Here is a 24,237-nt window from a genome sequence, read left to right as displayed (position 1 = left end):
AGGGCCTTTGGTCTCCCTGCTGGTCAGGGACAGCGCAGTGACTAAACTGCTCAGTACATGTTCACAGTGACACGTCTGCGTAACCCACACCCAGATCATGAACCAAACACTCCCAGGGCCGCGGGGCCCTCCTGGTGCCCTCCCAGTTCCTATCCCCCGGGTGTAGCTCTCATCCTCATGTCTAAGATCATGCGTTAGTTCTGCCTATTCTTGAACTTGATATAAATGGAATCACACAGAAAGACACGTCCGGCGTCTTTTGCTCAACACTGACTGTGAGGCCCATTCACATTACTGTGTGTAGCTGTAGCCGCTCATTCTCGGTGCTGTGCAGTGTCCACTGTGGAGCATCATCCCACTTGTGTCTATTCCGTGTTGATGGGCTTTTGAGTAGATTCCAGTTGGGGTGTTGCAAGGGTTCGGATACATGTGTGTTAGTGAATATATTTATGCATTTCCGTTGGATATATATAATCCACAACTGGAATCACTCGGTCATAAGAGCACTTTATTTTAAAATGAAAATCCCTTTAGGTAGAAGAACATAGTAATTGGGATAATATGTTGTATTGTTTACTAGATTATTTTTAAAGCAAAGACCAAGAAGTAGGGCAGAGCTTTTGAAATGGGGAGAAAGTGATTCTGATGAGTGGGGCACCAGCCTGAAGTTGTTGGCGGGGGGCGCGGGTGGAGAGGGAAGAGAGGCGTGTGTGGTGGGGACGCAGGTCAGCCCTGCTCAGCCTCCGGCAACCGCCCCCCCCCCCTCCCCGCCCAGGGTCCAGCACCCATCACTGTGGGCTGCTCTGCCCGCTGGGACTTTTCCCCGCTGGCTCTCGCAGTGGGATTGAGGTTGGGCAGTTCCCTCCCGAGCTAGGGCTCTCAGCAGAGCACATGGTGCCACAACAACTGTTGGAACCAGACAGATTGCTTCCTCCCGGTCCTGCTGTGCAGAAACCAGAAGAGCTCTCTGGTGCCCCTGCTGCACAGCCAGGTTTAGGAACCGCTGTTGCAGAAGCTTTACCAAGAGGGGAGTGATTTCTTGTGCACCCCGTCCCTCTCTTTGGAGCTTGGTTGTCTGTGTGGCAGTTTCTGTTGAGCCACCTTCTGCATGTGTACCAAAGAACCTCCTCCCCACCCCTCCATCTCCTTTCTGAGGCCAGGGAGAGATAGGGAGGCCAGGGAGTTGGGGGACAGGTGATAACATTTATTATTTAACACGTCTGTGAGCACCTCTTAAGCAACCAGTGCTGCCTGCTGTCTTTGTAGGTTGTTCTGACTTTGTTGGAGGGACTCCTCAAGCCCCGGGAGAGGTCAGGGCAGAGCTGGCCCTGGTGCTGGACACCTGGTCCCCTGCCTGCCTGGCTTTTCCAGGCAGAGTAGAGATGCAGCAGGCAGGGCTATGGGGTCCCTCCCCTCTCACCCCCGTTCTGAAGAGAGTCGATTTTGTGAATCTCCTGGAGACTCTTCTCGTGTTAGAAAAACCTACTTGATTTCTGGCAGGAAAGCGAGGACCGGGTGCTCTAGGCCACACTTCCATGTGGAAGAACTTCTAAGCCCCGCCTTTTCTCTAAGACCTTCTTCTCCGGCATCCCTGCCCTCTGTTCCTGAGCACTTGGTGTTCCCTCACTGCCTGCAGGGGCACCACCCCTCTGTGCCCAGCCCTCACCCTGTTCCAGCATTCCTTCTCTCTCGCTGCCCTCAAACCAGGGTAAAAAGCAGCTATTGCTCTGCTTTCTCCTCCCAACCATCTTCCTGACGGGGCAGTGAGAGACTTCCCGTTTCTGCTCATTTGTTGAGCACCCGCCATGAGAGCGAGCCAGAGTCAACCCCATCAGAGTCTAACTTCTGGGGACAGCAAGCGGTGAGCGGGGGCGAAGTGCCAGGGCCCAAGTATCGGGTATGTACGCAGACTTGGGTTTGAATGCAGGGCTCTTAGAGGGATGCAGTGGCCCCACCCAGGGCAGCCCTTCTCTCCACCCATGAGCCAGGCATCTCTCTGAGTCCAGCTCCGCGGGTACCCCTTGCCCACACCAGGCCCAGCACCACCTGCAGGTTCTTGGGTGGTGTTTAGCATGACTAAACCCCAGCTCTCTGCTTCCTAGGCCACTGCACAATAGGATACCCGGCTCTTCCTGTGGGATCTGCCCACCCTCGCAGTTTTCTCACCACACTTCAGTATTTGATGGCTAAAATGGGATCCAAGGCGAACTCTTCCTAAACAATCAGTAATTCTGCTAGCAGATGTGTGGTCTCCTTAGCTGGCCATTCATGCAGCCAGCCGGTCATCTGCTGCTTGAAAAACACCATGGGGAAAGTGTAGTCCAAGAAGCACTTCTCTTTGTTCGAGAAAGGGTTCACCTTTCTCCTGCCTTTCTGCCCTGAGAGCAGAACAGACCTTGCGTCGGATTTCCTGGGCAGAGTTTTGCTGCAGTGAGGTATTAAGAAATTAGAACATCCTGTAGTACTGACCATTGGGACTCATCAGCACAAAGACTGACATTTGACCATGAAAAATGAACATGAAGACTCTGTATTCACTGGTGAAAGACCATTTCAAGTGAGAAAAAAGAGCATCCAAGAACTTGCCCACACTGATAACAATTTTGTGAAACCCAGATGAATCCTTTGGTTAAATTGGGGAGGAAAAAAATTTTCCTCTGCCCTTTTAGGTTCAGTAGTGGGGGGCTGCAAATCAAACTAAAGACAGATTAACAGGAGGAAAAAAACAGATTTGACTATGTACATGTGCATAAAAGGTAAAGAAATGTGACTCAAGGAGGCATTTAGGGTCTGAAGCTTATATACTGTTTTAACAAAGAGAGATAAATTGGAGAGAAGTCATTAGACCAGAGAAAAGGGTCTGGGCAAGGCTTCTGGAGGGGTTAAGTTGTTAGACATCCGAGGAAAGGTATGGTCAATAAGGATTGTTTCACAAGTTTGTTATGCAAATTTGTTATTCATATAAGAGTCTCCTCCTCTACAAATGGAAATGTATATCACCTTAACAAAGAGAAATTTATGTCCTGCTTTTAGACAGAAAGAGAGAGGACAGAGAGCTAATTGCCTTCAGCTCAAGACAATCCTTATGCCATATTTGGGATCAATTAAAAACTAGGCAAGACTAGGAAGAGAGGTGAGTGGTTGAGTTTTAATGCTACGATTATTCTGTTTGTGATTGGGTTAATTTTTTAATCAAATGATGCGTGATCCTTATGTAAATCCTGGCCATAAAGTAAAAGTTCAAAGAAAGTTTTAAAAAATCTGTAAAATCCCACCACCCAGAAACAGCATTACTAAAATTAGAACACTCTCTTTGTTATCACGCTCTGCATAAATACCATGTTTTATTTTAGAGACACACTCTTTAATAGGGGAGATGCTGGGGGAGCTCAGTCAGGCGAGGAGCCAGCTGGGGCTCAGGGGTATTTCAGATGGATGGGCTGCCAGGAACGAGGAGCGCCAGAGGCCAGAGGTGAGGAGGCTCTCCCTGGCTGTGAACATTACAGAGATTAAGGCCTGTCTTCGCAGGATTACAGTTCCTAATTAGGAAGGGAGGTTTACAGAAGGGGGCCTTTCAGCATTCCACAGCTGGGTTGTTTGCTTTTTCTGCAATCTTTTGGAGTGCTGAAGGACTCTCTCCCCCCCTCCCCCCACCCCTCTGTTTCAAATGGAAAATGTCAAAACAGAAAGAAGCAGGTGGCTGACAAGCAAGAGTTGGGCTGCTTCTTGGTGGGCCTAACTGAGGTCTGCGAAAGAACAAAACTTCAGTGGAGTAAATGTGAAGGTGGAAGTGACTTTATTGAACGATTCATAAATCAGGCAACATCCCATCTAGTAAATAGAGAGATGCTCCCAGCATCGGTAGGAAATGGAAGGGTTTTATGGGCAAAAGGAGTCCTAGCAAAAGGAGAGAAAGGATTATGTCAGGCCCGGACTTTTTCTTTGGGGAGGGGAGAGGGGTGGAAAGGGACCAGCAGAGTTTTGTTGTGCACATGACCTCCCTAGGGCTAATCAGGGAGTTTCAGATTGACTAAAGATTACATTTCTGGAAGAGGTTGAAGTTACAATTAAATCTTGGTTTGATGTTGTGAGAGCAAATGACTCCATCTTGGGCCTGTTATTCCTTTTTTTAACGGGTCACACGAGATGGCAGGGATGGGAAAGCTTGGAGCGCCTGGGAAGTCTAGGCCAGCACCCTTGGTGTATAAAAGGGGAAACTGGGGCCCAGAGCAGGAAGGGAGTGGCATGTAACAGTGTAGATTCGGGGGACGATAAGCTCCCACCCTTCCCCCACTGTTATGTGACCGAGAAGGATGATCTCCATGCATTCTTAAAACATAAATCAGAGACTAAGACACTTTAATGCCATCTATAAAAATCTGTTATTCAAAAACGCAAGTTTGTTGATTAGGGTGAGATAATTCACATTACCAAAGCTTGCTTCTCCTCACAAAAGGCCTTGCCAGAGGGTTTCTTCCATGCCAGGGTTTCCTCACGGTATTTCAGTGGGTTTTGTTTTACAAAACTTCATTCTTAGGTACAGGTGTATTTCATAGCTGAGGGCCCTGAATGCCAAAACAGCTCCAGAAGCGTTTGTGTGATTGGTTATGATGATGGGCTCTAGTGAAGCCTTAACTTGGGAAGTTGATGGCAGGAATGGCCCAGATTCATCTCATGGGGTTCAGGAGGGACCAGGGCTACCTAATTTGTGGGGCCCAGTACAAAATTTAAAGGTGGGGTGAGTTGTCCAAACACTAAGAATCTCCAGATAACAGTAGCAGAATATTAAACCAAGGGGTGGGGGGGCGGGCCATCAAAGGGTGGGGCCCTGTACAACCTTGAGGCCGCCCTAGATCAGGGTGAATGGGGAGTGGATGCGTGGTGTGACAATGAAGTCCTCAGAGGTGAGCAGTGAGGCCAATAAGCCATAAAGCTGTTCTATTCTTTGAGATTTTACCATCCGAATTTTATCTGGAGTAAGCTATGGGTAAATGAGTCATTCCTGAGATCACAGACTGGGGAGGCAGTGGGATGAACCGTCTACAGAAGAAGGGGAACATCTGTGGTCATGGGCCCAGCACTTCCTGTAGACGAGGCCTCATGCAGGTCCCTGCACTACCATTTCCTTCATGGAAAGGTTTGTATAAAGTTGCTGGTAAGACTCAGGCTCTAGAGACAGATACTGTCACCAAACCCAAGTTCCTGTGCCCGATGCTTCGAATGGCAAAACTCAAAACATCAGAGTTTGGAGTAAGGAAAGGTTTATTGATCGAGAAGGTGGCAACAGAGAAGGTGGGAGTCTTAGCCATGCCTCAGAACCATCTTGCTCGGTGGACTAGGTTAAGGGTTTTTAGCTGGTGGGGCAGGTGTTGATGTAACTTTGGAACTTAGCTGTTTATGGCTTCTTCACTGCATCTCCTGGACAGCGGACCCTTTGCTCTGAAGGGTGTGGCATTCAGGTACCGGTTACGTTCCAGTCCTTTGGTTCCATGTGTGACTGGTGGGCCAGAGAGACTTTGGGTCCAGGTCCAGCTGGAGGTCGAAGTTCTTTTCTCTGCGTGTGCTTCGGCTGCGTGACATTGGGGTTTTGGTCTGTTGTCTCTGAAAAGTAACTCACATCTTGTTAAACAGGATAGGACTGTTTTGAACTGGTTCTGCGTTTGCAACACCTGGGTTCAAATCTCACTGGCTGTGAATCCTTGGGCAAGTTACTTACCCCCACCCCCGGGCCTCAGTTTCCTCATCTGTTAAACTAATGAGTTACCTGCACTATAGGGTGATGTTAAGGTTGAATGAGTTCATCTCTTTGTCCAGTGCCTGACACATACCCTAGTGAGTATTTGCTGCCGTGACAGTGATGATGGAGAAGGGGAAGGAGGGAGGGAGAAGTAGAGGCGGTGACCACTCTGAGGTTAAGTAGTAGGTTCTCCTTACAGAGGAGGAGTCTGTGACACAGAGTGCTTAGGGGGATGTCCACGGTCACCCAGGGAATGAACAGGCATGCCCTTTCCTCCACCGAGGGGCCTCTGTGGGAGCTTTCTGGTTTGGCCTAAATGCCTCAGGGCACTGAACTTGAGTGTAGATGGGTCACCAACCCCACATTGCTGATTCCATGTCCACACATCCTTGCTGAGCACCATGTGTGCTGGGCCCTCTGGGTGCTGACAGGAGCAGGGCAGGTGGGTGCAGTAATGGGTGCTGTCTACCATGTGACCATCGTGGGAGGGGCAGGAGCACAGGGACCTTGCAGAGGTTCTGTGGGGAGAAGTCCTGGCCTGGGCCTGGGGGAGAATAGAAGACAGGGAGGAGGTGTCCTGCTGTGTACTGTGTAAACGGAAGTAAATTCCTTCGGCCTCAGCCTCACAGGCAGGAAGTGTCCAGAGACACCCCAAAATACAGTGAGCACTGAGAAGAGGCGGGGCCACTAAAGCCTGGAGAGCCACATCCTCTCTTATTTCCCCAGGCGGGAGGAGAGGCAGGCACAAGGGCGTTTGGGGGTGCAGGGCTTTGCTGGCTCTCACCTTTGACCTCAGCACTCACTTGGGGGGATCATCTCACCCTACTCTCCTCCCCCCCCCCCCCCCCCCCCCCCCCAGTTCACCTGCTCTCCTGCTCTTCTCCCAGGGTCAGTGGACTCTCCCCCTTCATGGGTGACAACGATAACGAAACCTTGGCCAACGTTACCTCAGCCACCTGGGACTTCGACGACGAGGCCTTCGATGAGATCTCTGATGACGCCAAGGATTTTATCAGCAACTTGCTGAAGAAGGATATGAAGTAATGAGTTGAGATTTCCATCTTTTCAGCTTCCCCAGGCCCTGGACTGGTGTCTGGAGGCAGGGAGTTCCTGTGCCTGTTGTGGGTCCCTCACCTGGAGGGAGGGTGGGCGTTGTGCATGTGGGGGATGGGGAGGGAAGGGTCTTCCTAGGCCCCTGCTCCCCTGTGCCGGACACTCCACTCGGCTGGAGGAGCACCGAGACCTCACATGAAAAGCAACCCTTAGCCAGGGGTTGCAGGGAGAGTGGCTGCTTGTGCATGAAGAGTGACGGCCCCTTTTATTTTCCCTGTCTGATCGTGGTCTGGGGAAGCCCTGCTGGAACCTCAGCCCTCTTCAGGGTTGCACAGCGTGTCCTATCTGTGGGTCCTGACTGTACCTCCAGGCCATTCTGGTTTGGTGGTTTTTATATCTAAATTATTTAAGAACTCCCTGCTTGAACATGGCCAGGCACCGCTCCCACTGCCCAGAGTTACACTGTTTCCAGACCACAGGGCTCAGCCCTCTCCCAGCTCCATCTCTGTCCCCATAACAGTGCAGACACTGAGGTTCCCCACCTCCACCTTCTAGGGCTGCCTGCGTGGTCTGTGGATGAATCTATTAAACACTTGTGAAAAGGGGGCTGCTGTGGTGTGTGCAGTTGTTTAGGAAGAGGCTGTGAGGAAAGGCCAGACATACAAGGCACTCAGTATTTCATTCAAAGGCTGGAGGTTGAAGTTGCCGAGGAGGTGAGGTTGGAGGAGGCCTTGGGTGTGGCAGACAGAATTCATCGATGAGGACTCACTTGTTGAGGGGAACCAGCTAAACCAAGTGAGGAAGGTGAGAGGGGCTACGTGTGTGGGGGGAGAGAGATGGCTCACCCCAAGGGAAGGGAATAGTGGGGGTTCTGTTGAGAGCAACTGGCCAGTTGGGCTCCACACCCCCTCTGTAAACAGGTGGCCAGAAGAGGCTGGGCCGAGGAACTGTCTTTGGCAATAAGAAGCAGTTATAAGCTTGGCCCAAGAAGGGTAGTGTTGAAATAGGCAGTGTGACAGAGGATGAGAAAGGGAGGGGCAGCCCACCTCCAGGGCAGGCAGGAGGCTCTGCAATCTCAGGTGCCTGCCTGAGCAGGATTCCCCCAGAGCAAGTGGATGATCTTACTCCCCACCCCCCACCCCCCAAGCCCTGCCTGGGACAGGAGAGTGCGGTTGCTAAAGGAGCAGCATTGGGGGGTCTCTTTTTAGCGACCTCAGGGCTGACTTCTCCAGAGGCTGTGCTCCACACTCCTTGTGAGGTCTTCACATTTTTCTGTCCGGCCTTTGTATCAGAGCAGGCAGGCCCTAAGGAGAAGCTGCATGTTGGGAGGGGCCTAGAGTCCCTTCGGTGGGAGGGGTCCCCCCTCCCAAGGTGTCCCAGGGAGATGCACACCTCTTTCCCAATAACTGGTCCAAGGACAGCTTCACTCACTGAGGGTTTGGTAAAGGAGGTGTTATGTATATATTTTATTTTCTCATCTGACCTTGAATTTATTCAATGATCTATGTTGGCCCCACTGTGCTCATAAAATGCCCTCACCTAAGCACTGATTTCAAATAGACCAAGACACTAGATTCCCATGAACTCTCAAACTTAGCACGTCTCTTCAACCAGAAGTCTTCACCTAGCGGCACTTTTTAAAATGTTTTCCTGTTATAAAAGAAATACATGTAAATTATAGAAAATTTGAATATAAGAAATTAAGATAATTCATAGTCCCCTTATCTAAAAATCAGTACACTTGGCTACACTTAGCAAATTTACTTATACTCGTTTTTCTACATATGTTAACATTTGGTTCTTTGGGCTTTATTAGTCCTATTACAATTAAGGTGAAATATTTCTAGATTCCCAGAGCTTTCAGAAAGAGTAAACGAGTTTCAGTGTGGTTCTAAGGTTGTCATAATGCATAGATTGTATGTAGGACATAACTCTTTGAGTTTTAACAGGAAAAAGGTGATACTCAACCTTAACATGAGGCATGAGAGTTTAGGAATTCTCAGAGATTTGAGCCTAACCTCTGAGGCAGAGCGGTGGGAGGATTAGGCCTCCATAGCCCTCAGCTCCCATGTGACCAGCAGACTGACCCCACTCTACAATGTGGTGCCAGCCATTCCCAGACACACCTGCCCTCCCGCACTTGCCCTTCCTGGACCCAAGAACAGGTCATGAGACTCCAGTTGCTTACTTGATGGTTAGGCCTTCTTTACTCTGACCTATTCTGCATCCAGTCTGTAACCCAGACCAAGAGAGGAAGACCTGGTCATGGTGGACGGACTAGGAGCAGATGCCCTGGGCTCTGCCCTGTGTGACTGGGGACAGGCGCCCTCCCATTTCTGATCTCACAGCGGTCTCTGAGTCCCCTCCTGCTTAGAAATCTCCTGATCTCTGCCTCTATCAGAAACCGCCTGGACTGCACCCAGTGCCTTCAGCATCCGTGGCTAATGAAGGACACCAAGACCATGGAGGCCAAGAAACTCTCCAAGGACCGGATGAAGAAGTACATGGCCAGAAGGAAATGGCAGGTAATGAGATGCTCACTCTGGACTGGAATGTTGCTTCTCCTATTTGCTTTTCAAGCCATCCTCATTCCCAACTTGCCCTGGCCTCACTCCAAAAATGTTTAAATCTTTTTCTGAAATAGTCTGGGACCAAAGTTGGCATTTTGTGTCCTCAGGGCTAGGGATATGCACCTTTAGGACTATTCGGCAACCATAGAAAATGTGGTCTCCTTAAAGGCAGTGTGATGGTATAAAATTTCTGTGTGATGAAGGGGGAGAGCACATGACCTACAAAGAGAGACGTGGCCCCACCCTCCAGGAATATTGTATGTTACTAGCTACGTGTCTTTAGGCAAGTGACTTACCCTTGTGGTGCCTTTGTTTTCTCATCTGTAAAGTAGGGATAATAGTGGTACCAATGTCACAGCCCTGTTATGAGAATTATATGATTCTAGAGGCCCGGTGCATGAAATTCGTGCACTCGGGGGAATGGGTTCCTCAGCCCGGCCTGCGCCTCTTGCAGTCCTGGAGTCCTTAGGGGATGTTCAACTGCTGGCTTAGGCCCTCTCCCCCTGCAGGCCTAAACCAGCAGTCGGACATCCTTAGTGCTGCCGTGGAGGCGGGAGAGGCTTCTGACACTGCCGCTGCGTTCACCAGCCCTGAGCTCGGCTCAGGGCTTCTGGCTGAGTGGCACTCCCCCTGTGGGAGGTACACTGACCACCAGGGGGCAGCTCCTGCATTGAGCGTCTTCCCCTTGGTGGTCAGTGTGCATCATAGTGACCAGTCATTCGGCCGTTCAGTCGATTTTCATATTAGCCTTTTATTATATAGGATAATCTTCATCTGGCCTTTAGCACAGTGCCTGCTACATAGCATGTGTTCAAAAATGACACTAGTAGCTCATATGGCTCTGTGCTAGAAAACATTCAGAGCACTTTCTATACATCAAGTCTTTTAATCCTTGATTAATGTTATCCCCACTTTTCAAGGGCAGAGAAAGGTTAGGAAAGTTGCCCAGGATCACTTAGCTAGTCAGTGGGAAAGGCAGGATTCAAACCCAGAGCCTGGCTCCAAAGCACACAGTCTTAACAACAACACAAAATTGCCTTCGATTTTAGCAGATGGATAAAACCATATCCGAAACCACAGAGAACTTTCATCATCTACTGTATTGTTTTATTCTCACTGTTAGTGTGATAAAATTCCCGGGCTACGGTAGGGGGCCTGCGTTCTATACTCATGGAACGTATAGTGTAGTGGAGGGACTGAAGCAAATAGACATAAAAGGACATAACACCCAACAAGAATTATAAACTATTCGGTATAGCTCTCCATACCATATATGTGAATACGGGCAGGAGAATGGAGCCAGCCGCTGCCCGAGCCGGAGCACAGAGGGGGTGACAGCACAGACGGAGGAGAAAGGCACAGAGGCTGAACCTCTGGGTTACGCTGACCTGAAAGGAGCCATCTGTTCCCTGGGCAGTCAGGCACCTGGGCATTTAGACCTGCCTGTGGCAGAGAAAAAGGAACCATTGTTTTAGGGGCAACTGGGACACTGGTCATCTGCTACACGGGATGACTGAACAGTTCCCTCAGAAACCACACTCCCCACAGAGGCAGGGGAGGGGCTTCAGGTGGGGGGTACAAGGGACTAGGAGCCGTGCTCCCCACAGCGGGAGTCAGTTCTTGATCCCTACGCTCACCCCACCTCCACCCCATCTGAAGGGTTAGGTGGACCTGGCCGCCCTCAAATGCCAGGTAAGTTGAAAGACTGTGCTGCTCACCTTACCCTCTGGCGCCGTTAGCATCCAGTGAAATCGGTGTAGCACATACTCTTACAAACAAAACAAAGCAAGACTGGGCCACAAAAATCAAAGGTTGACTTTATTAATGGTCCTGTGGCCAACAGATCTCAAATAGTGGGATCTCTGGGGCAGGCAGGTGCTGGGTGGGGTGGGGCAGTCCTCAGCGGTGGCACTGGGCTCTGCCTGCCAGGCTGTGGTTAAGGGGCAGCAGCTTCGCTGCAGGCTCTCTGGGAGCAGGCGCATCTGCTGTTGACACACCCATCCCGGGACAGGCATGGAGAAGAGATAAGCAAATGGGAGAGGAAGCAAATGGAATTTTTTAGTCAAAGGGGTCAGGGAACCATTAATTTGCTGGTATTTTAATCACTTAAAATTTTTTTCTTGTTTACACTGTTATTAGTCAGATGGTTTTCTGGAAGTGAGGGGCAGAAATTCTGGGAGAAAAGGGCAGAATTCAGAGAAGGAATTTTAAAGTCATATTTTAATATGGGTGGCAGCCTTTGGAAATGATTTTCCCACAGACACAGTGGTTAGGCTTCACAGAAGTAGACCACACAATCCCTTTTGACCAACTGTCCCCCACTGGTGACAGTTCAGCTCCATCTGACCATCTTATGTTACATTGCTCTCTTAGGAAAACTTTTTCCGCATTTGTTATGTTAATTTTCACCTGAGGATATTTTTCCATTGATTTTTAGAGAGAGTAAAAGGGAAGAGGAGAGAAACATCGACATGAGAGAGACACATTGATTGGTTGCCTCCCACATGGGCCCAGACAGGGGCCTGGGATCGAGCCTGCAACTGAGGTACATGCCCTTGGCCAGAATCGAACCTGGGACCCTTTAGTCCATGGGCCGACGCTCTATCCACTGAGCCAAACCAGCCAGGGCCGTGTTTCCCACATTTTTAACTCCAGGCACCAGCACCTTAGCTGTCCTGGAATAGGTTCCCCGTCAAAGCAGTGAGGTTCTGTGTGGTGGAGCAGGTGAGGTGGAGGGAAACAGAGGCGGGGTGGGCAGTGGTGGAGGGAAAGGGCAAAGCCCAGAACTCTCTACAGATGCCCAAGAGAAAGGTCCTTGTTTTCATTCTCATGTGGTTTTCATAAGAGGCCCAGAAGGAAGGAAGCAACATGGAAACAGCCCTATACACTAGGCAACATGGAGATGGCTAATCATATTATTGACCTTAAAATAAAATTATTCTGAAAGAAGGTATGTTCTTCCACTTATACCTGAAAGAGTTTTTAAAAGCTATGGTGGTGAGTAGAGCCTTGAGGGTGGGCAAGTGGAACAGGATAACAGGGCTTTTGCATGCAAAACCAGAAGCAAAGGACTAGGAGTTTGGAGGCCCAGGGACAACCATCTTTACTTTCTGGGAACCACGAAGACCCCAGCAGCACGGACCACAGGGCCATCGGGAGGAAAGCCTTGGGCACAGTGCAGCACTGAGTACGCCTGGCAGTCATCTTGGATGTCATGCACGTCTCGGGAAACTCTGATCTGGGGCTGCTGGTGTATAGAGGGTCTCTGACCACGGGCTGGCTCGTAGGTAACTAACTTGCCCACTTCCCAGGGACTGTCACAGCTTTAGCACTGACAGATCCTTATCCTGGAAAGCCCTCCGTCCTGGGCCCATGGGGCTGGTTAGTCAGTCTCTCAGGCTCCCAGGGGAGGGGAGCTGCTGCCTCAGAGAGGCCAGTACAGACCATGCCTGCGTGCAGCACAGGACCCAGCCTGGCCATTGCCCGCGAACAAGAAAAAGGCTTCCTCCAAACAAGGATGGAATTTAGGGAATTGAAACGTTGCTGCCTTGATGTTCCAAAAATTTCCTAAGGTCTTGATGAAGTAAAACAGCAACCAATTTTCAACTCAAAGGTATATACAAATATAGTTCTTTTTCAGTTCTGACAAATAACTTCCTTACCAATTTTTTAAAATATGTTTTTTATTGATTTTAGAGAGAGGGGGAGGGAGGACAGAGAGATAGAAACATCCTGGAGAGAGAAACATTGATCAGCTGCCTCCTGCATGGTCCCTACTGGGGATTGAGCCCACAACTCGGGCATGTGCCCTAACCAGGAATTGAACCGGTGACCTCTTGGTTCATGGGTCGAATGCTTAACCACTGAGCAACGCTGGCCCGACCTATTTTTTCCCCCATAAATGAGTTTCCAAAGATTGAATTCTGGCATAAATTATTTAAAATTTTTTCCCTTATTAAGCATATACATTTCTCCCTGTTTTAGAAATTATATGTTATATCACTCCAACTGATGGAAAATTTTCCCATGTATGGTCTATTTGCTAATGTGAATTTGTTGCCTCCTCGGAAATATCGTAACTCCTTTGTTTGCCTTGTTCTGGTAACTTCATATTAGTCATGTTGTTAATAGATGAGGAAATACTTCATTATTCCACACCATGGAAGTGAAGACCATCCTGGTGTTTGGAATTAGGGAGCCCAACGGCTCAGGGGGGTGTTCCCTGCTACATATTCTCGAACATGAATCCTAGGCTTCTGTGTAAGAGTAGAGCTACAGAGAGATTTGAATCTTCTGGTTCAAGGACATGAGGCCCAGAGAAGGGAACAAACTTGCAAAAGGTCACATAGTAATCAGTGGTTCAGGAACTAACCAGTCCCTTTTTGGGAATGAACTCTCTGCATTTAGAGACTCCTGGCGAGGGCAAACCTCTCTGCATTGGATAAAGGATACAAGGAGAGGAGAAGGAAGGGCAGACTCTGAGAATTTGGCCGACTAGGAAACAGCTTGGCCTGATGTTGACTCTATATGGATGGCTGCCTGTCTCTCACACGTTCCTGAGGTCAGAGTAAGCGCCCACGGGAAGAGCTGGGTCTCTCAACACTTTTGCCAGCACATCAAACAGATCAATGTGGCAGCCTCCTCCAGAAGAGCACGCGAGATTGCCAAATGGTCTCGTTCTCTGCAGGGCCACCGTGCCTCTGCACAGAGCTGTTACTCCATCATCGTCTCTCACCTGCTTCCCCCACCTATCACCTTCACCCGTGGCTTCCTGGGTTCTGTTCAGAGTGACCCAGTTTCACCACGGTGACAGAGGGCCAGAAGCATGCCAACACCAACAGTGATGTATTTGAGAGGGTGGATGGGCAGAGGACAGAGCAAGATGGTAAGATGGAATGTCTGTCCAAAGTGCATGAAAACAGTCTGCAACACCAGTGGCATGTGACAACAGAAAGTGATCATGGCCATCCATAGCCACAGGCCACTGCTTAAACCACACACACACACACACACACACACACACACACTTTTCTATATGATTCCTTAGTGGCCTGAAATTCTTTACTTTGGAAATAATCCTTTTACTGAAGCATACTGGCTTTCCAACTAGTCCAGGGTTGTGAGGCTTTACTGAAATACCTGAATGTGTGACGGTAACTTGAGGGAAATGGCTTTGGCACAGTTTGAGGTCCAGTGGGTAAGTGGGAGCCCTTTGCTGGTGTCCTCCCTCTCTCAGCAGCCAGTCTGCACCAACATCTGCTCTCTGGATGCACAGCATCTGGGCGCCTGAAAAGATGCTTTGGGTGGAAGCAGTTGGTTATACTTTAGTTTCTTATCTTAGTTTTCCCATTGACTTTAGAAAAGGAGTAAGAAACTTTAATTAAAGGTAAGAAACATAGATGCATTGTATGTTATTGGGGATTTCTTTGACCTAAATCCTATGCTTGGTAGGATTTTCACACTGCAAAGAAATTTGCATCTCAAGTTCTGGCTTCCTTTTCAGCAGAAATTCTGTTCACTCCCAAGGTGCCTCGACTCAGAAAAGCAAAGTGCCATTGCTTTGCATCGGCCCGGTGTGCTTTTTGATGCCTGGGTGTACCCCAGGGGAGAGCACCCTCCAGAATTTCACTTGCATTCATAGACTTGTGCTGAGCCAGCCAGACTGTTTCCCAAAATCTCTTAAGTATCTGGATCAGCCACAGAGCTAAGTGAAACCTTGGAGTCTTGTCCAACCCCTCCTTATGCAGAGAAGGAAACCAGCCCAGAGAGGTTAAGCGACTCACACGAGGTCAATAGTGTGCTGCTTTCCCACTTGCATGAGGACCTGTGGGATCTGTAGTAATGATCCTCTTGACCAATTGCAATCCTGTCACTGGCATTGTTTTACGAGAAACAGCCCTGCTGCGCCTCGTCAGCAATAAGTCTTTGGAGCTGTCTCAGCCTGCAGTTGCTTTATATAAACTCTCCCTTTTATGGGAGTTGGAGCACAGTATGAAAAGGGTTTTTGTCTCATGTTGACCTTGTTTAGTCACATTAACGCACACATCGGTTCCAGGCCCCATTCCATTCTCCGAACATCTTCTGACACACTGATAGTGCTGAGCAGAGCAAGGTCGGGCGCACTTCTCTGGCAGGACCTCGGCACTCGGGAGGCCCTCGTTCCACGGACGGCTGCCTCTGCTGGGCTGGGCTCTCCTCCCTGAGCCCCACTGCCCCGCAGGACCCAGAGGCACCGCCCGAGGCCAACCCCAGTGTCTGCTTTCCAGAAAACGGGCAATGCTGTGAGAGCCATTGGAAGACTGTCCTCTATGGCAATGATCTCAGGGCTCAGTGGCAGGAAGTCCTCAACAGGATCACCAACCAGCCCTCTCAACGCAGAAAAACTAGAATCGGAAGGTAAGGAGCTCCGGGAGGGTTTCCTCCTCCCTGGTGGTGAGGAAGGAAGGGCTGGGGGATGGAGGGGCATTTTGAGGAGTTTATTTTGGGAGTGGGCTGTTGTTTGGTAATACAGTCTACAAAGACTAAATTCAGAACTACTTTTAGGCTGCTCTGACAATAGTTACTAAGCCTAATTACTCTTTAATTATTTAACTTGGGTTTAACTATTTTCCAAAGTAAAGTTATTATTTGTCTACTAGAACTAGATAACCTCTACTATTCTTTTTATGTTGTACATAAGACTTAGCAAAGATTTATTCAAAGCTCCCATTTTTCTCATTACAAAAGTACTTATATGTTAAGCAAATATAAAACTTAAATCACATGTAGTTTACTTTTTCAAAATATCCTGTTTTTATTATTTTTAAAATATATTTTTATTTATTTCAGAGCGGAAGGGAGAGGGAGAGACAGATAGAAATATCAATGATGAGAGAGAATCATTGATTGGCTGCCTCTTGCATGTCCCCCACTGGGGATGGAGCCCGAAACCCAGGCTTATGCCTTGACTGGTAATTGAACCATGACCTCCTGGCTCATAGGTCGATGTTCAACCACTGAGCCATGCCGGTCAGACAAAAATATTATTTTTAGTCTGTGTTTTTTTTTGAGAGGAAAATTAATGTATATAGTCCATATTCGTTTGGCATTTTTTAAAATACTAAAACATGACTGGAAGGGCTGCTCCTAGAGATCCTCGGGGTAAGTTACTTGCCCTCGGAAACGTTGCCCCATCCATCTCCTCAGTGAATGCCTCTGCCTCTTCCTGCATCGGATTGATGCAGGGTCTGGCCCTTATCTTCTCGAGGTGCCTGCTTGGCCAGCGACACCCCTCCAGCCCCGCTGCCTGGTGCCATTGGTACCCAAAGGTGAGAAGCACAAAGGCAGGGTCATCGGCCAGGCCGCCTACTGGGCTTCCTGATGTAGCTGGGGACAGAGTCCCTCCTGACCCACTCCTGCCACTCCCAGATGACCCACAACCAGCCTAAAGGGGAGGGATAGGATGCAGGAGCCCCTCCAAGTTCTAGCTTTTCCCTGGACCAATCCCAGTCTCGGCCTGCTCTCATGCACCGTGGAGCAATGTAAGTGAGGACAACAGAACTGGCAAGTGGAAGAGGCCTCAAGGACCTGGTTCCTCCCTTCTCAGGAGCAGGGAAGGCCTGCTCTGCAGGGAGACCAGGAAGGCTGGTGTGGCTCAGTCCTTCTTAGACACCCTCCACTGAATCCTGAAACAGCTTGAAATATAGCCAAAATCCTTGTTGAAGATTATTTCTTTTTTCAATGTGTCAGCGTAAGGGAAGGGGGAGTCCAAACATTTCCCCCAGTTTAGTCACAGTTTTCTCTTCTGCCAAAACCACATGGCAGCTGGCCAACCTATCCCCAGGAGAAAGGTGTGCTGATGATTCCGTCCTCTAAGCTGCATTATTTGCTAAATTGGAGCTACTTTTTTAAAAAAATTTAAAGTCAGCTTTTTTAAACTAAGGGAGAGGAAAGAACAAGGAATGAAGGGGTGACCATGTCCTCTCCCTGTCTTCTAGGAGATGTCGCCCAAGCTTTCCTGGAGGCTGTTGCTGAGGAAAAGCCCCATGTAAAACCCTATTTCTCTAAGACCATTCGTGATTTAGAAGTGGTGGAGGGAAGTGCTGCTAGATTTGACTGCAAGATTGAAGGTACGTTGTAGCTGTGACTACTAAAGGGGTTTGGGGGCTGCTGGGCCCCTACTGTGTGCCCTGGGCACCATGTCAGTTCTGGGAGCCATTGGGTAAGCCAGGCTCTGAGGGAAACTGGGTCAGGAGGAGCTGGTCCAATGCCCCCACTCCACCCTGAAGGTTACTGCCATCAGTGACTTACCAGGGGCAGATTTGACATTTCACTTACTTCCATCAGCCACTAGACCCGAGTTAAAGTGATTTGTCGTGGACGATAGTATGTGACCATGGAGCCTGCTTAATGAAATGAAGTTTCAAGTTCCTGGGGAGCATGTGCCCCTAAAGGCTCTCAGAGGGAGGCTGGCCCGGAGCACGGACTGTGGAGTCAGCAGCTCTGCTATGAGGCCTGGGCAATGATCTGACTCTCTGAGCCTCAGGCCCTCACCTCTAAGATGACGTCTAATGTCCTGAGTGGCTCTGGGGATTCTTACATGATATGTGAAAAGAGAAACCTTTTAAGTCCTTTAAGGATGTGACGGAGTCAAGGGAAAAATTGTGGGACTGATAAGAGCAGAGAGCATGCAGTGTGACTTCAAACGGAGGGAAGCTGGGATCCAGACACCGGTGCCGTCTTCCCCATGCGTCGCTGCTAACAGGACAACGTGGCCATAGAATCATGAGCTGTTGGAGCTCAAGGGACCTTAAGGGATCTTAGCATAGCACACGAGAAATTAGCAATGGTGGTGACACAAAGCATTTCAGTTTCCATAGACTGCAACATCCTAGAAAGATAAAGGGCAAGATAAGATTGGCTTCAAGTCAGTGACTATCGTGTGCCTACCAGAGTGGAGGGTTATCTTCCATGTCAGTCTGACCAAATGAAGCACAGGTGTTCATCAAGCAACTTGCTCAAGACCTCACTGCCAAAGACAGCAGTCAGAACAAAGCATTTTGTAAGATTCTCCAGCAATATGGCCACATAATGTCTTTTGGATAAAGTAACCCAAAGTTAGGAATGAAAAAACAATTTTTCACCTGTGTCGTTGTAGTATCAAAATGCCTTGTAAATGCCTTGCCCACCATAATCTTTCTTTTCATTCAATTCTTAAAATGTGATGTGCTGCCTTTGCTAGTGTGGAAAGGCTCAGGTTGGGGTTCTGCTGAAAGCTCTGGGGCCACAGCCTGTGACTCACCATTACCATTGTCATTGGGTCTTCCGAAGTTCTTTCCTTTCTTCTTTTTCTTTTTATATATACTTATTAGTTTCAGAGAGGAAGGGAGAGGGAGAGGGAGATAGAAATATCAATGACTAGAGAGAATCATTGATCAGCTGCCTCTTGCACGCCCCACACTGGGGATTGAGCCCACAACCAGGGCATGTGCCCTGACCGGGAATCGAACCCTGGCCTCCTGGTTCATAGGTTGACGCTCAACCACTGAGCCACTCCGGCAGGGCTCCTTTTTCAATTTCAAAAAATTATTAGAACATAATGACAGTCATCTTTGCACTTTTCTGTTTGGAATTATTTCTTTGGTATTTGCATAACTTTGACTGGAGCACTGAGGGGAAATTAAAGCATATGGATGCTGTTTTAATTGAAATAAAATTCTACTTGAATGTTAGAATTCTTAAGTTCTAATACAGAATTTTTATTCTGGTTGTGGTTACAATTTTTTTCCTATAAAAGTACTCCTTCAAAATTTAAGAACAAGAAGAGGTAATGGGGAGGGGGGAAGGGGGACTTATTAATACTCTCAACAATAAAGATTTTAAAAATAATTTAAGAACAAATCAGTTAGAATTATAATATACAGGGTGTGGCAAAAGTAGATTTACAGTTGCATGTGAAATGCAGTTTATTCTTGTATCATTATTTATTATTTTCCATATGAATAACCACAACTGTAAACCTATTTTTGCTCCATCCTGTATTTTAAAGGCATAATGTGTGTGTGTGTATTTTTTTAATGTTGGACTTTGCAGAAACATGGTTAATTCATAAAATGAGGCTAATCAATGTGATCCATTTCCAGTTATCTAGAGGCAGATTATGACTTTGGATCAGACTAAGACAAATACTGCTTTCTTTTTCTTAGCAGTATTAGCAGCTCCTCTAACTTGCATTTTATAGAGCTGTTATCAGCTTTGAGTTATAACTTAACACACCATATAGTTTACCTATATTAAGTGTACAATTCAATTGTTTTTAGTGAATTTACAGAATTGTGCAATCATCACCATAGTCCAATTTTAGAGCCTTTCCCTCACCCCCAAAAGGTCCCTTGCACCCATTTGTTCTGAATCTTCATTTTTATTAAATGTATTTAAGTTCAACTTTTATACAGGATGAAAAATTTTCATTTCATCCCAGAAGATAACTGGCTCTGGGCGTGTCACTAGAGGTGGGCTGGTGTTCCAGGTAGCACTCTGCGTCTGTGTGTGTGTGTGTGTGTGTGTGTGTGTGTGTGTGGCGGGTGGGGGGGAGGGGGCAGGCCCCACATGGATGGGAAAGGGGATGACTGTGAAACACCTCACGCAGGGTTTTATATATTAGTATTTACAATACAGTTCGGTTCAAACGTCAATATCAAAGCAGCTGCTAAAAGGCAACGTCGTCGTTTTTTTCCGTTACTGCATTAGTAGCTTGAGAGTTCCTTGCATGAACTGATATGAAATTTTGAATGACAGTTTTTGCTACCTGTGTTCCCTCCCTGTGATGCAGGATACCCAGACCCTGAGGTCGTCTGGTTCAAAGACGACCAGTCCATCAGGGAGTCCCGCCACTTCCAGATAGACTACGATGAGGATGGGAACTGCTCTTTAATCATTAGCGATGTGTGCGGGGATGACGATGCCAAGTACACCTGCAAGGCTGTCAACAGTCTCGGAGAAGCCACCTGCACAGCGGAACTCATTGTGGAAACCATGGAGGAAGGAGAAGGAGAAGGGGAAGAGGAAGAAGAGGAAGAGTGAAACAAAGCCAGAGAGAAGCAGTTTCTAAGTCTTAGTACAAAAACTATTTCTCTAATGCTCAAACCCCAAGATAGCAAAAGCACCTGGTGTGATAGATTACCTAGTTAGGTCATTTTAGGGTCAGTTCTTAGCAACAGCAGTTCGTACCTAGCAGTGTTATTGATGGGCATTAATTTCAGTTAGCAGGCACCTTAAGATACTAGTACATCTAGATTTCATTTTGAGAAATCACCAGTAACTTGGCCGACCAGTTGATTTTAAAGATAAAGTAACCAAAAGAAGTATTTTTCTGGGCAAAGTCACAAATTTGAAACACTCATAAAAAATAAAGCCCCACGGCCCCGAGTCAGCCCAGATGCCCCTGGAGACGGGGGTCTCTCTCCCAGCTCCTAACTCCAGAGAACTGGGTCTCCTCCAGGCTGCAGCCCTTCAGTCTGAAAGCAGTTGAGCCGTTTTAACTTACAAGGCACATTTTACTCCAAACTATACTGTAGACATTCAGACTTTTCATTCCCCCTTCTGCCTGCCCATTTTTCTGGATCTGAGCTTGCCATGAGTTTAAGCACTAAGGACATTACACTTAGATTCTGAAGACAGGTCTCCTGCTCACAGAAGGCTGGCTTCCTTAGGAAAATAAAACCTCCTTCTAAAATCAGTAGGCAATCTAAACTTATCCCCTCTTTGCAGGTATCTAGCAGCTTCAGACATTTTTATAAGAACTCGTGGGGGGAAATATCCTTGCTAATGTGCTTTTCTTCTGAAACCAGGAGTCATATTTGTGCTGTTAGAGACTATCAGCTCTGCATGTGTGGTAAAGATTTTTGTGTTTGTATGAAAACCAGTTTGCTGAAAAGTTAGTCTTATTTATTGGCCACCATGAAACATTTCAGCTGATGAAGAGCTATAGAACTCTACATACTCTGGAGTCTCCTTCAGGATAGTCTGAGTTTGACACACCTTCATTCTAAACACCCTCAGAGAACTCTACCTACCCTATAGATTCCACGATGTGTTTTTTTTTCTTGAATGTGCATCAAACATGCCTTGCTCCCAACCTCAAAATATATTCTCAGACCCAATAAATGCATCAGACGTGCATCTTTAGGAACTTTTAACTTTCTTTCACTACATTGGCACTTAAATTTTTCTTTATAAAACTTTTTGAAGGTCTTAAACAAAGACCATAAACTGATATGCCTAATACATTTTCTGTGTGTGTGTGGGTGTGTGAGTGTGTGTGTAACATTCCAAATGTTTTATTCATGTCCACTGTTTGTAAAGTGCAGCGATTTAATATTTCAAGGGACTTTTTAATAGTTCCTCAAGAATTGATCTTAATTCAGTGCAATCCTACACGGTATCAACATTAGAATTTTGCTATTACTTAGTCTTATGTTATCCTCCATTCTATCTTATCTGCTTTTTGCTGCTAATTTCAAATTGTCAGTATTTTCCTTTTTGCTTTTTAAACAGTTACAATATTTTTCATAATAGCCACACTTTTGCCACAGTTTATTATAACAAAGGATTTTTAATTTGATTTAGAGTATTCAGAGCTTGTCTTCATCACTTTGTGTTTAGACTATAATCTTGGTGTGTGTGTGTGTGTGTGTGTGTTGTATGTGTGTGTGCATGTGTGGTGTGTACGTTTGTTTACAGGTTTTTGATGCCTTCTTGAAATTGTGTTAATGTTCTCCCAGTTATTATGCCATCAGAATGGTAAATGAGAACACTACAACTGTAGTTAGCTCACAATTTTTAAATAAAGGATACCACAATGCATACTTTTTGTTCAGTCTTTGCAGCCTTCTCTTTCTTCCCATGCCACCAGTTGTAGACTACCTAGACAGACCCTGGAAATGGAAAATAGATGTTGTGCTGCATAAATGGCAATTCTGGTTGCATTTCAATAAGGAGCAGGATGACTTAGTTAGTTCTTGTATATACTAGGTAGCCTAATTTGCACACTTAGTTCAGAATTTCTCTCGAGCATCAGTTTGGTTCAGTTACACTTCCAATATCTATAGTGTCCTCATAGTACTAAAATCTACATGACATTTCCAGCATGTGGCAAAATCATCCTCATCATTAATATTATTTACCAGGGCTTGGTTTGCATTTGTAACTTTGATGCAACTCATTATTAGCTGCCAAGTGCCATCTTTCCATGTCTTGATATTGAACTATTTGTTACCAGGATACTGTCCTCCTGCTTTATAGGAAGTCTGTTATCAGATATCAGATGGTGACTTCCCCATGTCTGGAGATCCAAACAATATTGTAAATGTTATAGAAAGAATCAAGACATGCCATTAAATTTTGTACTAGATAATTCTATGATCCCACATGGTCTGGAAAGAAACAATCCATTCATCCAGTTTTTTGGTTTTTCTTTTCATTTTTAAGGCAACCACAATCTGCCAATATTCCTAGTGAGAAAATTATTTTTTTTAAAGAAAAGGACTTTTTATTGCTTGCTGGTGAAAAATGTATCATATATATTCTGTACTATGAAAAAAAATCACAAATACACTTTCTTCTGTTCCATTTTCATCCCAAACATACAAAGAATAATCCACAGATTGTTCCTTACATTGCAGAGCTTCATATCAAATGATATTTCTATGTATAACTAAAAAGACATGCTGACTGTTGTCAGTTTGAACTTATACAAAGTCTCTTTTTCTTTTTCTCAAAATTTTTGAGTTTTACTTTTCACATCTTACCAGCTTTTTATAAATCTCTGCAGTGAGTATCCAGAATGTGAAAGATAATTAAATTCTAAAGAAACTCAACTCTCTTCTTTTCAAGAAAACGCAAGTAATACTACTTTCCTTACCCCTTGGGAACTCTTTTCTGTATTTTAAGAGGGAGGCTAATGTCTGTAGCAGTCATTACTGAGGCTCTTTGCCCCAGCACAGTTAGGACTGCACTCCTGCTCCTAGCTCACTGGGGCCCTGTGACTGGTCCTGGTCAGTGAGCTGTGAGCAGAAGTGATGTGCATCCCCATGGGCCAGAGCATTTGTGTCCTGGTACAGAACTCTCCACAATGACTGCCAACATGTGAGATGTGGCTGCTTTACCCACCTGGCTCCCCAGGTACAGAACACAAACAAGAAGTAAACATTTATTCTTATAAATCACAAAGAATCTAGGGTTCTCTGTGGCTACAGCAGAATCTAGACTATGCTGTTATAAGATCTTTCACTGTATCCCAGGTCTGTTCTGACCAATATGGTAACCATGAATCACAAGTGGCTAATTAAAATAAATAACATCTAAAATTCAGTTCCTCAGTTGTACTAGCCACATTCCAAGTTTTCAGTAGTCATATGTGACTGACTTGTGGCTACCTTCTTGGACAGCACAGATTAGAACTTTCTGTACAGTTCCATTGGACAGCACTATTCTAGATAGACTGAGGAAAAGAAAAAACTCCAAATTTTACCTTAACTGTACATATCACTTTTCAAATTACTGTGAAGGGGAGTATGGTCTATAGCATTATCAATTATATTGAATAATGTAAACTCAATACTTAGGTTATTGTTCTTCATTAATTATATTCATACTAGGGGCCCAGTGCACGAATTCGTGCACCTTGAAAGGAACTGTGGGCCTTGAGGCTGCAGTGGACATAGGGGCGGGTCTCGGCCCATCCTCTTTGGCCCCACCTGGCCCCTCCCTCCGCGGCCCCCGGTCCTGTCTGCCGCAGCCCCACTCCCACTGCAGCCCACTCCCATGCGCTGACAGCACCTGCCCCACTCGCACCCACTATGGCGCTGAGCAATTGGGCCCAGCACCAGGCACCAGCAG

At 46.9% G+C, this 24,237-nt stretch overlaps 1 protein-coding gene across 1 annotated transcript in view; it reads left to right on the top strand.

The window, feature by feature from the left end:
- The window catches only part of MYLK (myosin light chain kinase), a 166,415-nt gene extending 144,212 nt beyond the window's left edge, over positions 1-22,203 (top strand). The window contains exons 27-31 of the mRNA XM_070406351.1: positions 6,625-6,777; positions 9,192-9,315; positions 15,627-15,756; positions 17,337-17,468; positions 20,171-22,203. Coding sequence (XP_070262452.1) covers positions 6,625-6,777; positions 9,192-9,315; positions 15,627-15,756; positions 17,337-17,468; positions 20,171-20,421 — 790 coding nt within the window. The 3' untranslated portion in view covers positions 20,422-22,203. The remainder of the gene's footprint in view (positions 1-6,624; positions 6,778-9,191; positions 9,316-15,626; positions 15,757-17,336; positions 17,469-20,170) is intronic.
- Positions 22,204-24,237: the final 2,034 nt, after the last annotated feature.

The sequence above is a fragment of the Myotis yumanensis genome, unplaced genomic scaffold (assembly GCF_028538775.1).
Source record: "Myotis yumanensis isolate MYYU_CA2020_CCGP unplaced genomic scaffold, mMyoYum1.0.hap1 SCAF_2, whole genome shotgun sequence".
NCBI classification, from domain to species: domain Eukaryota; kingdom Metazoa; phylum Chordata; class Mammalia; order Chiroptera; family Vespertilionidae; genus Myotis; species Myotis yumanensis.
This window is presented reverse-complemented; position numbering and strand designations above follow the sequence as displayed.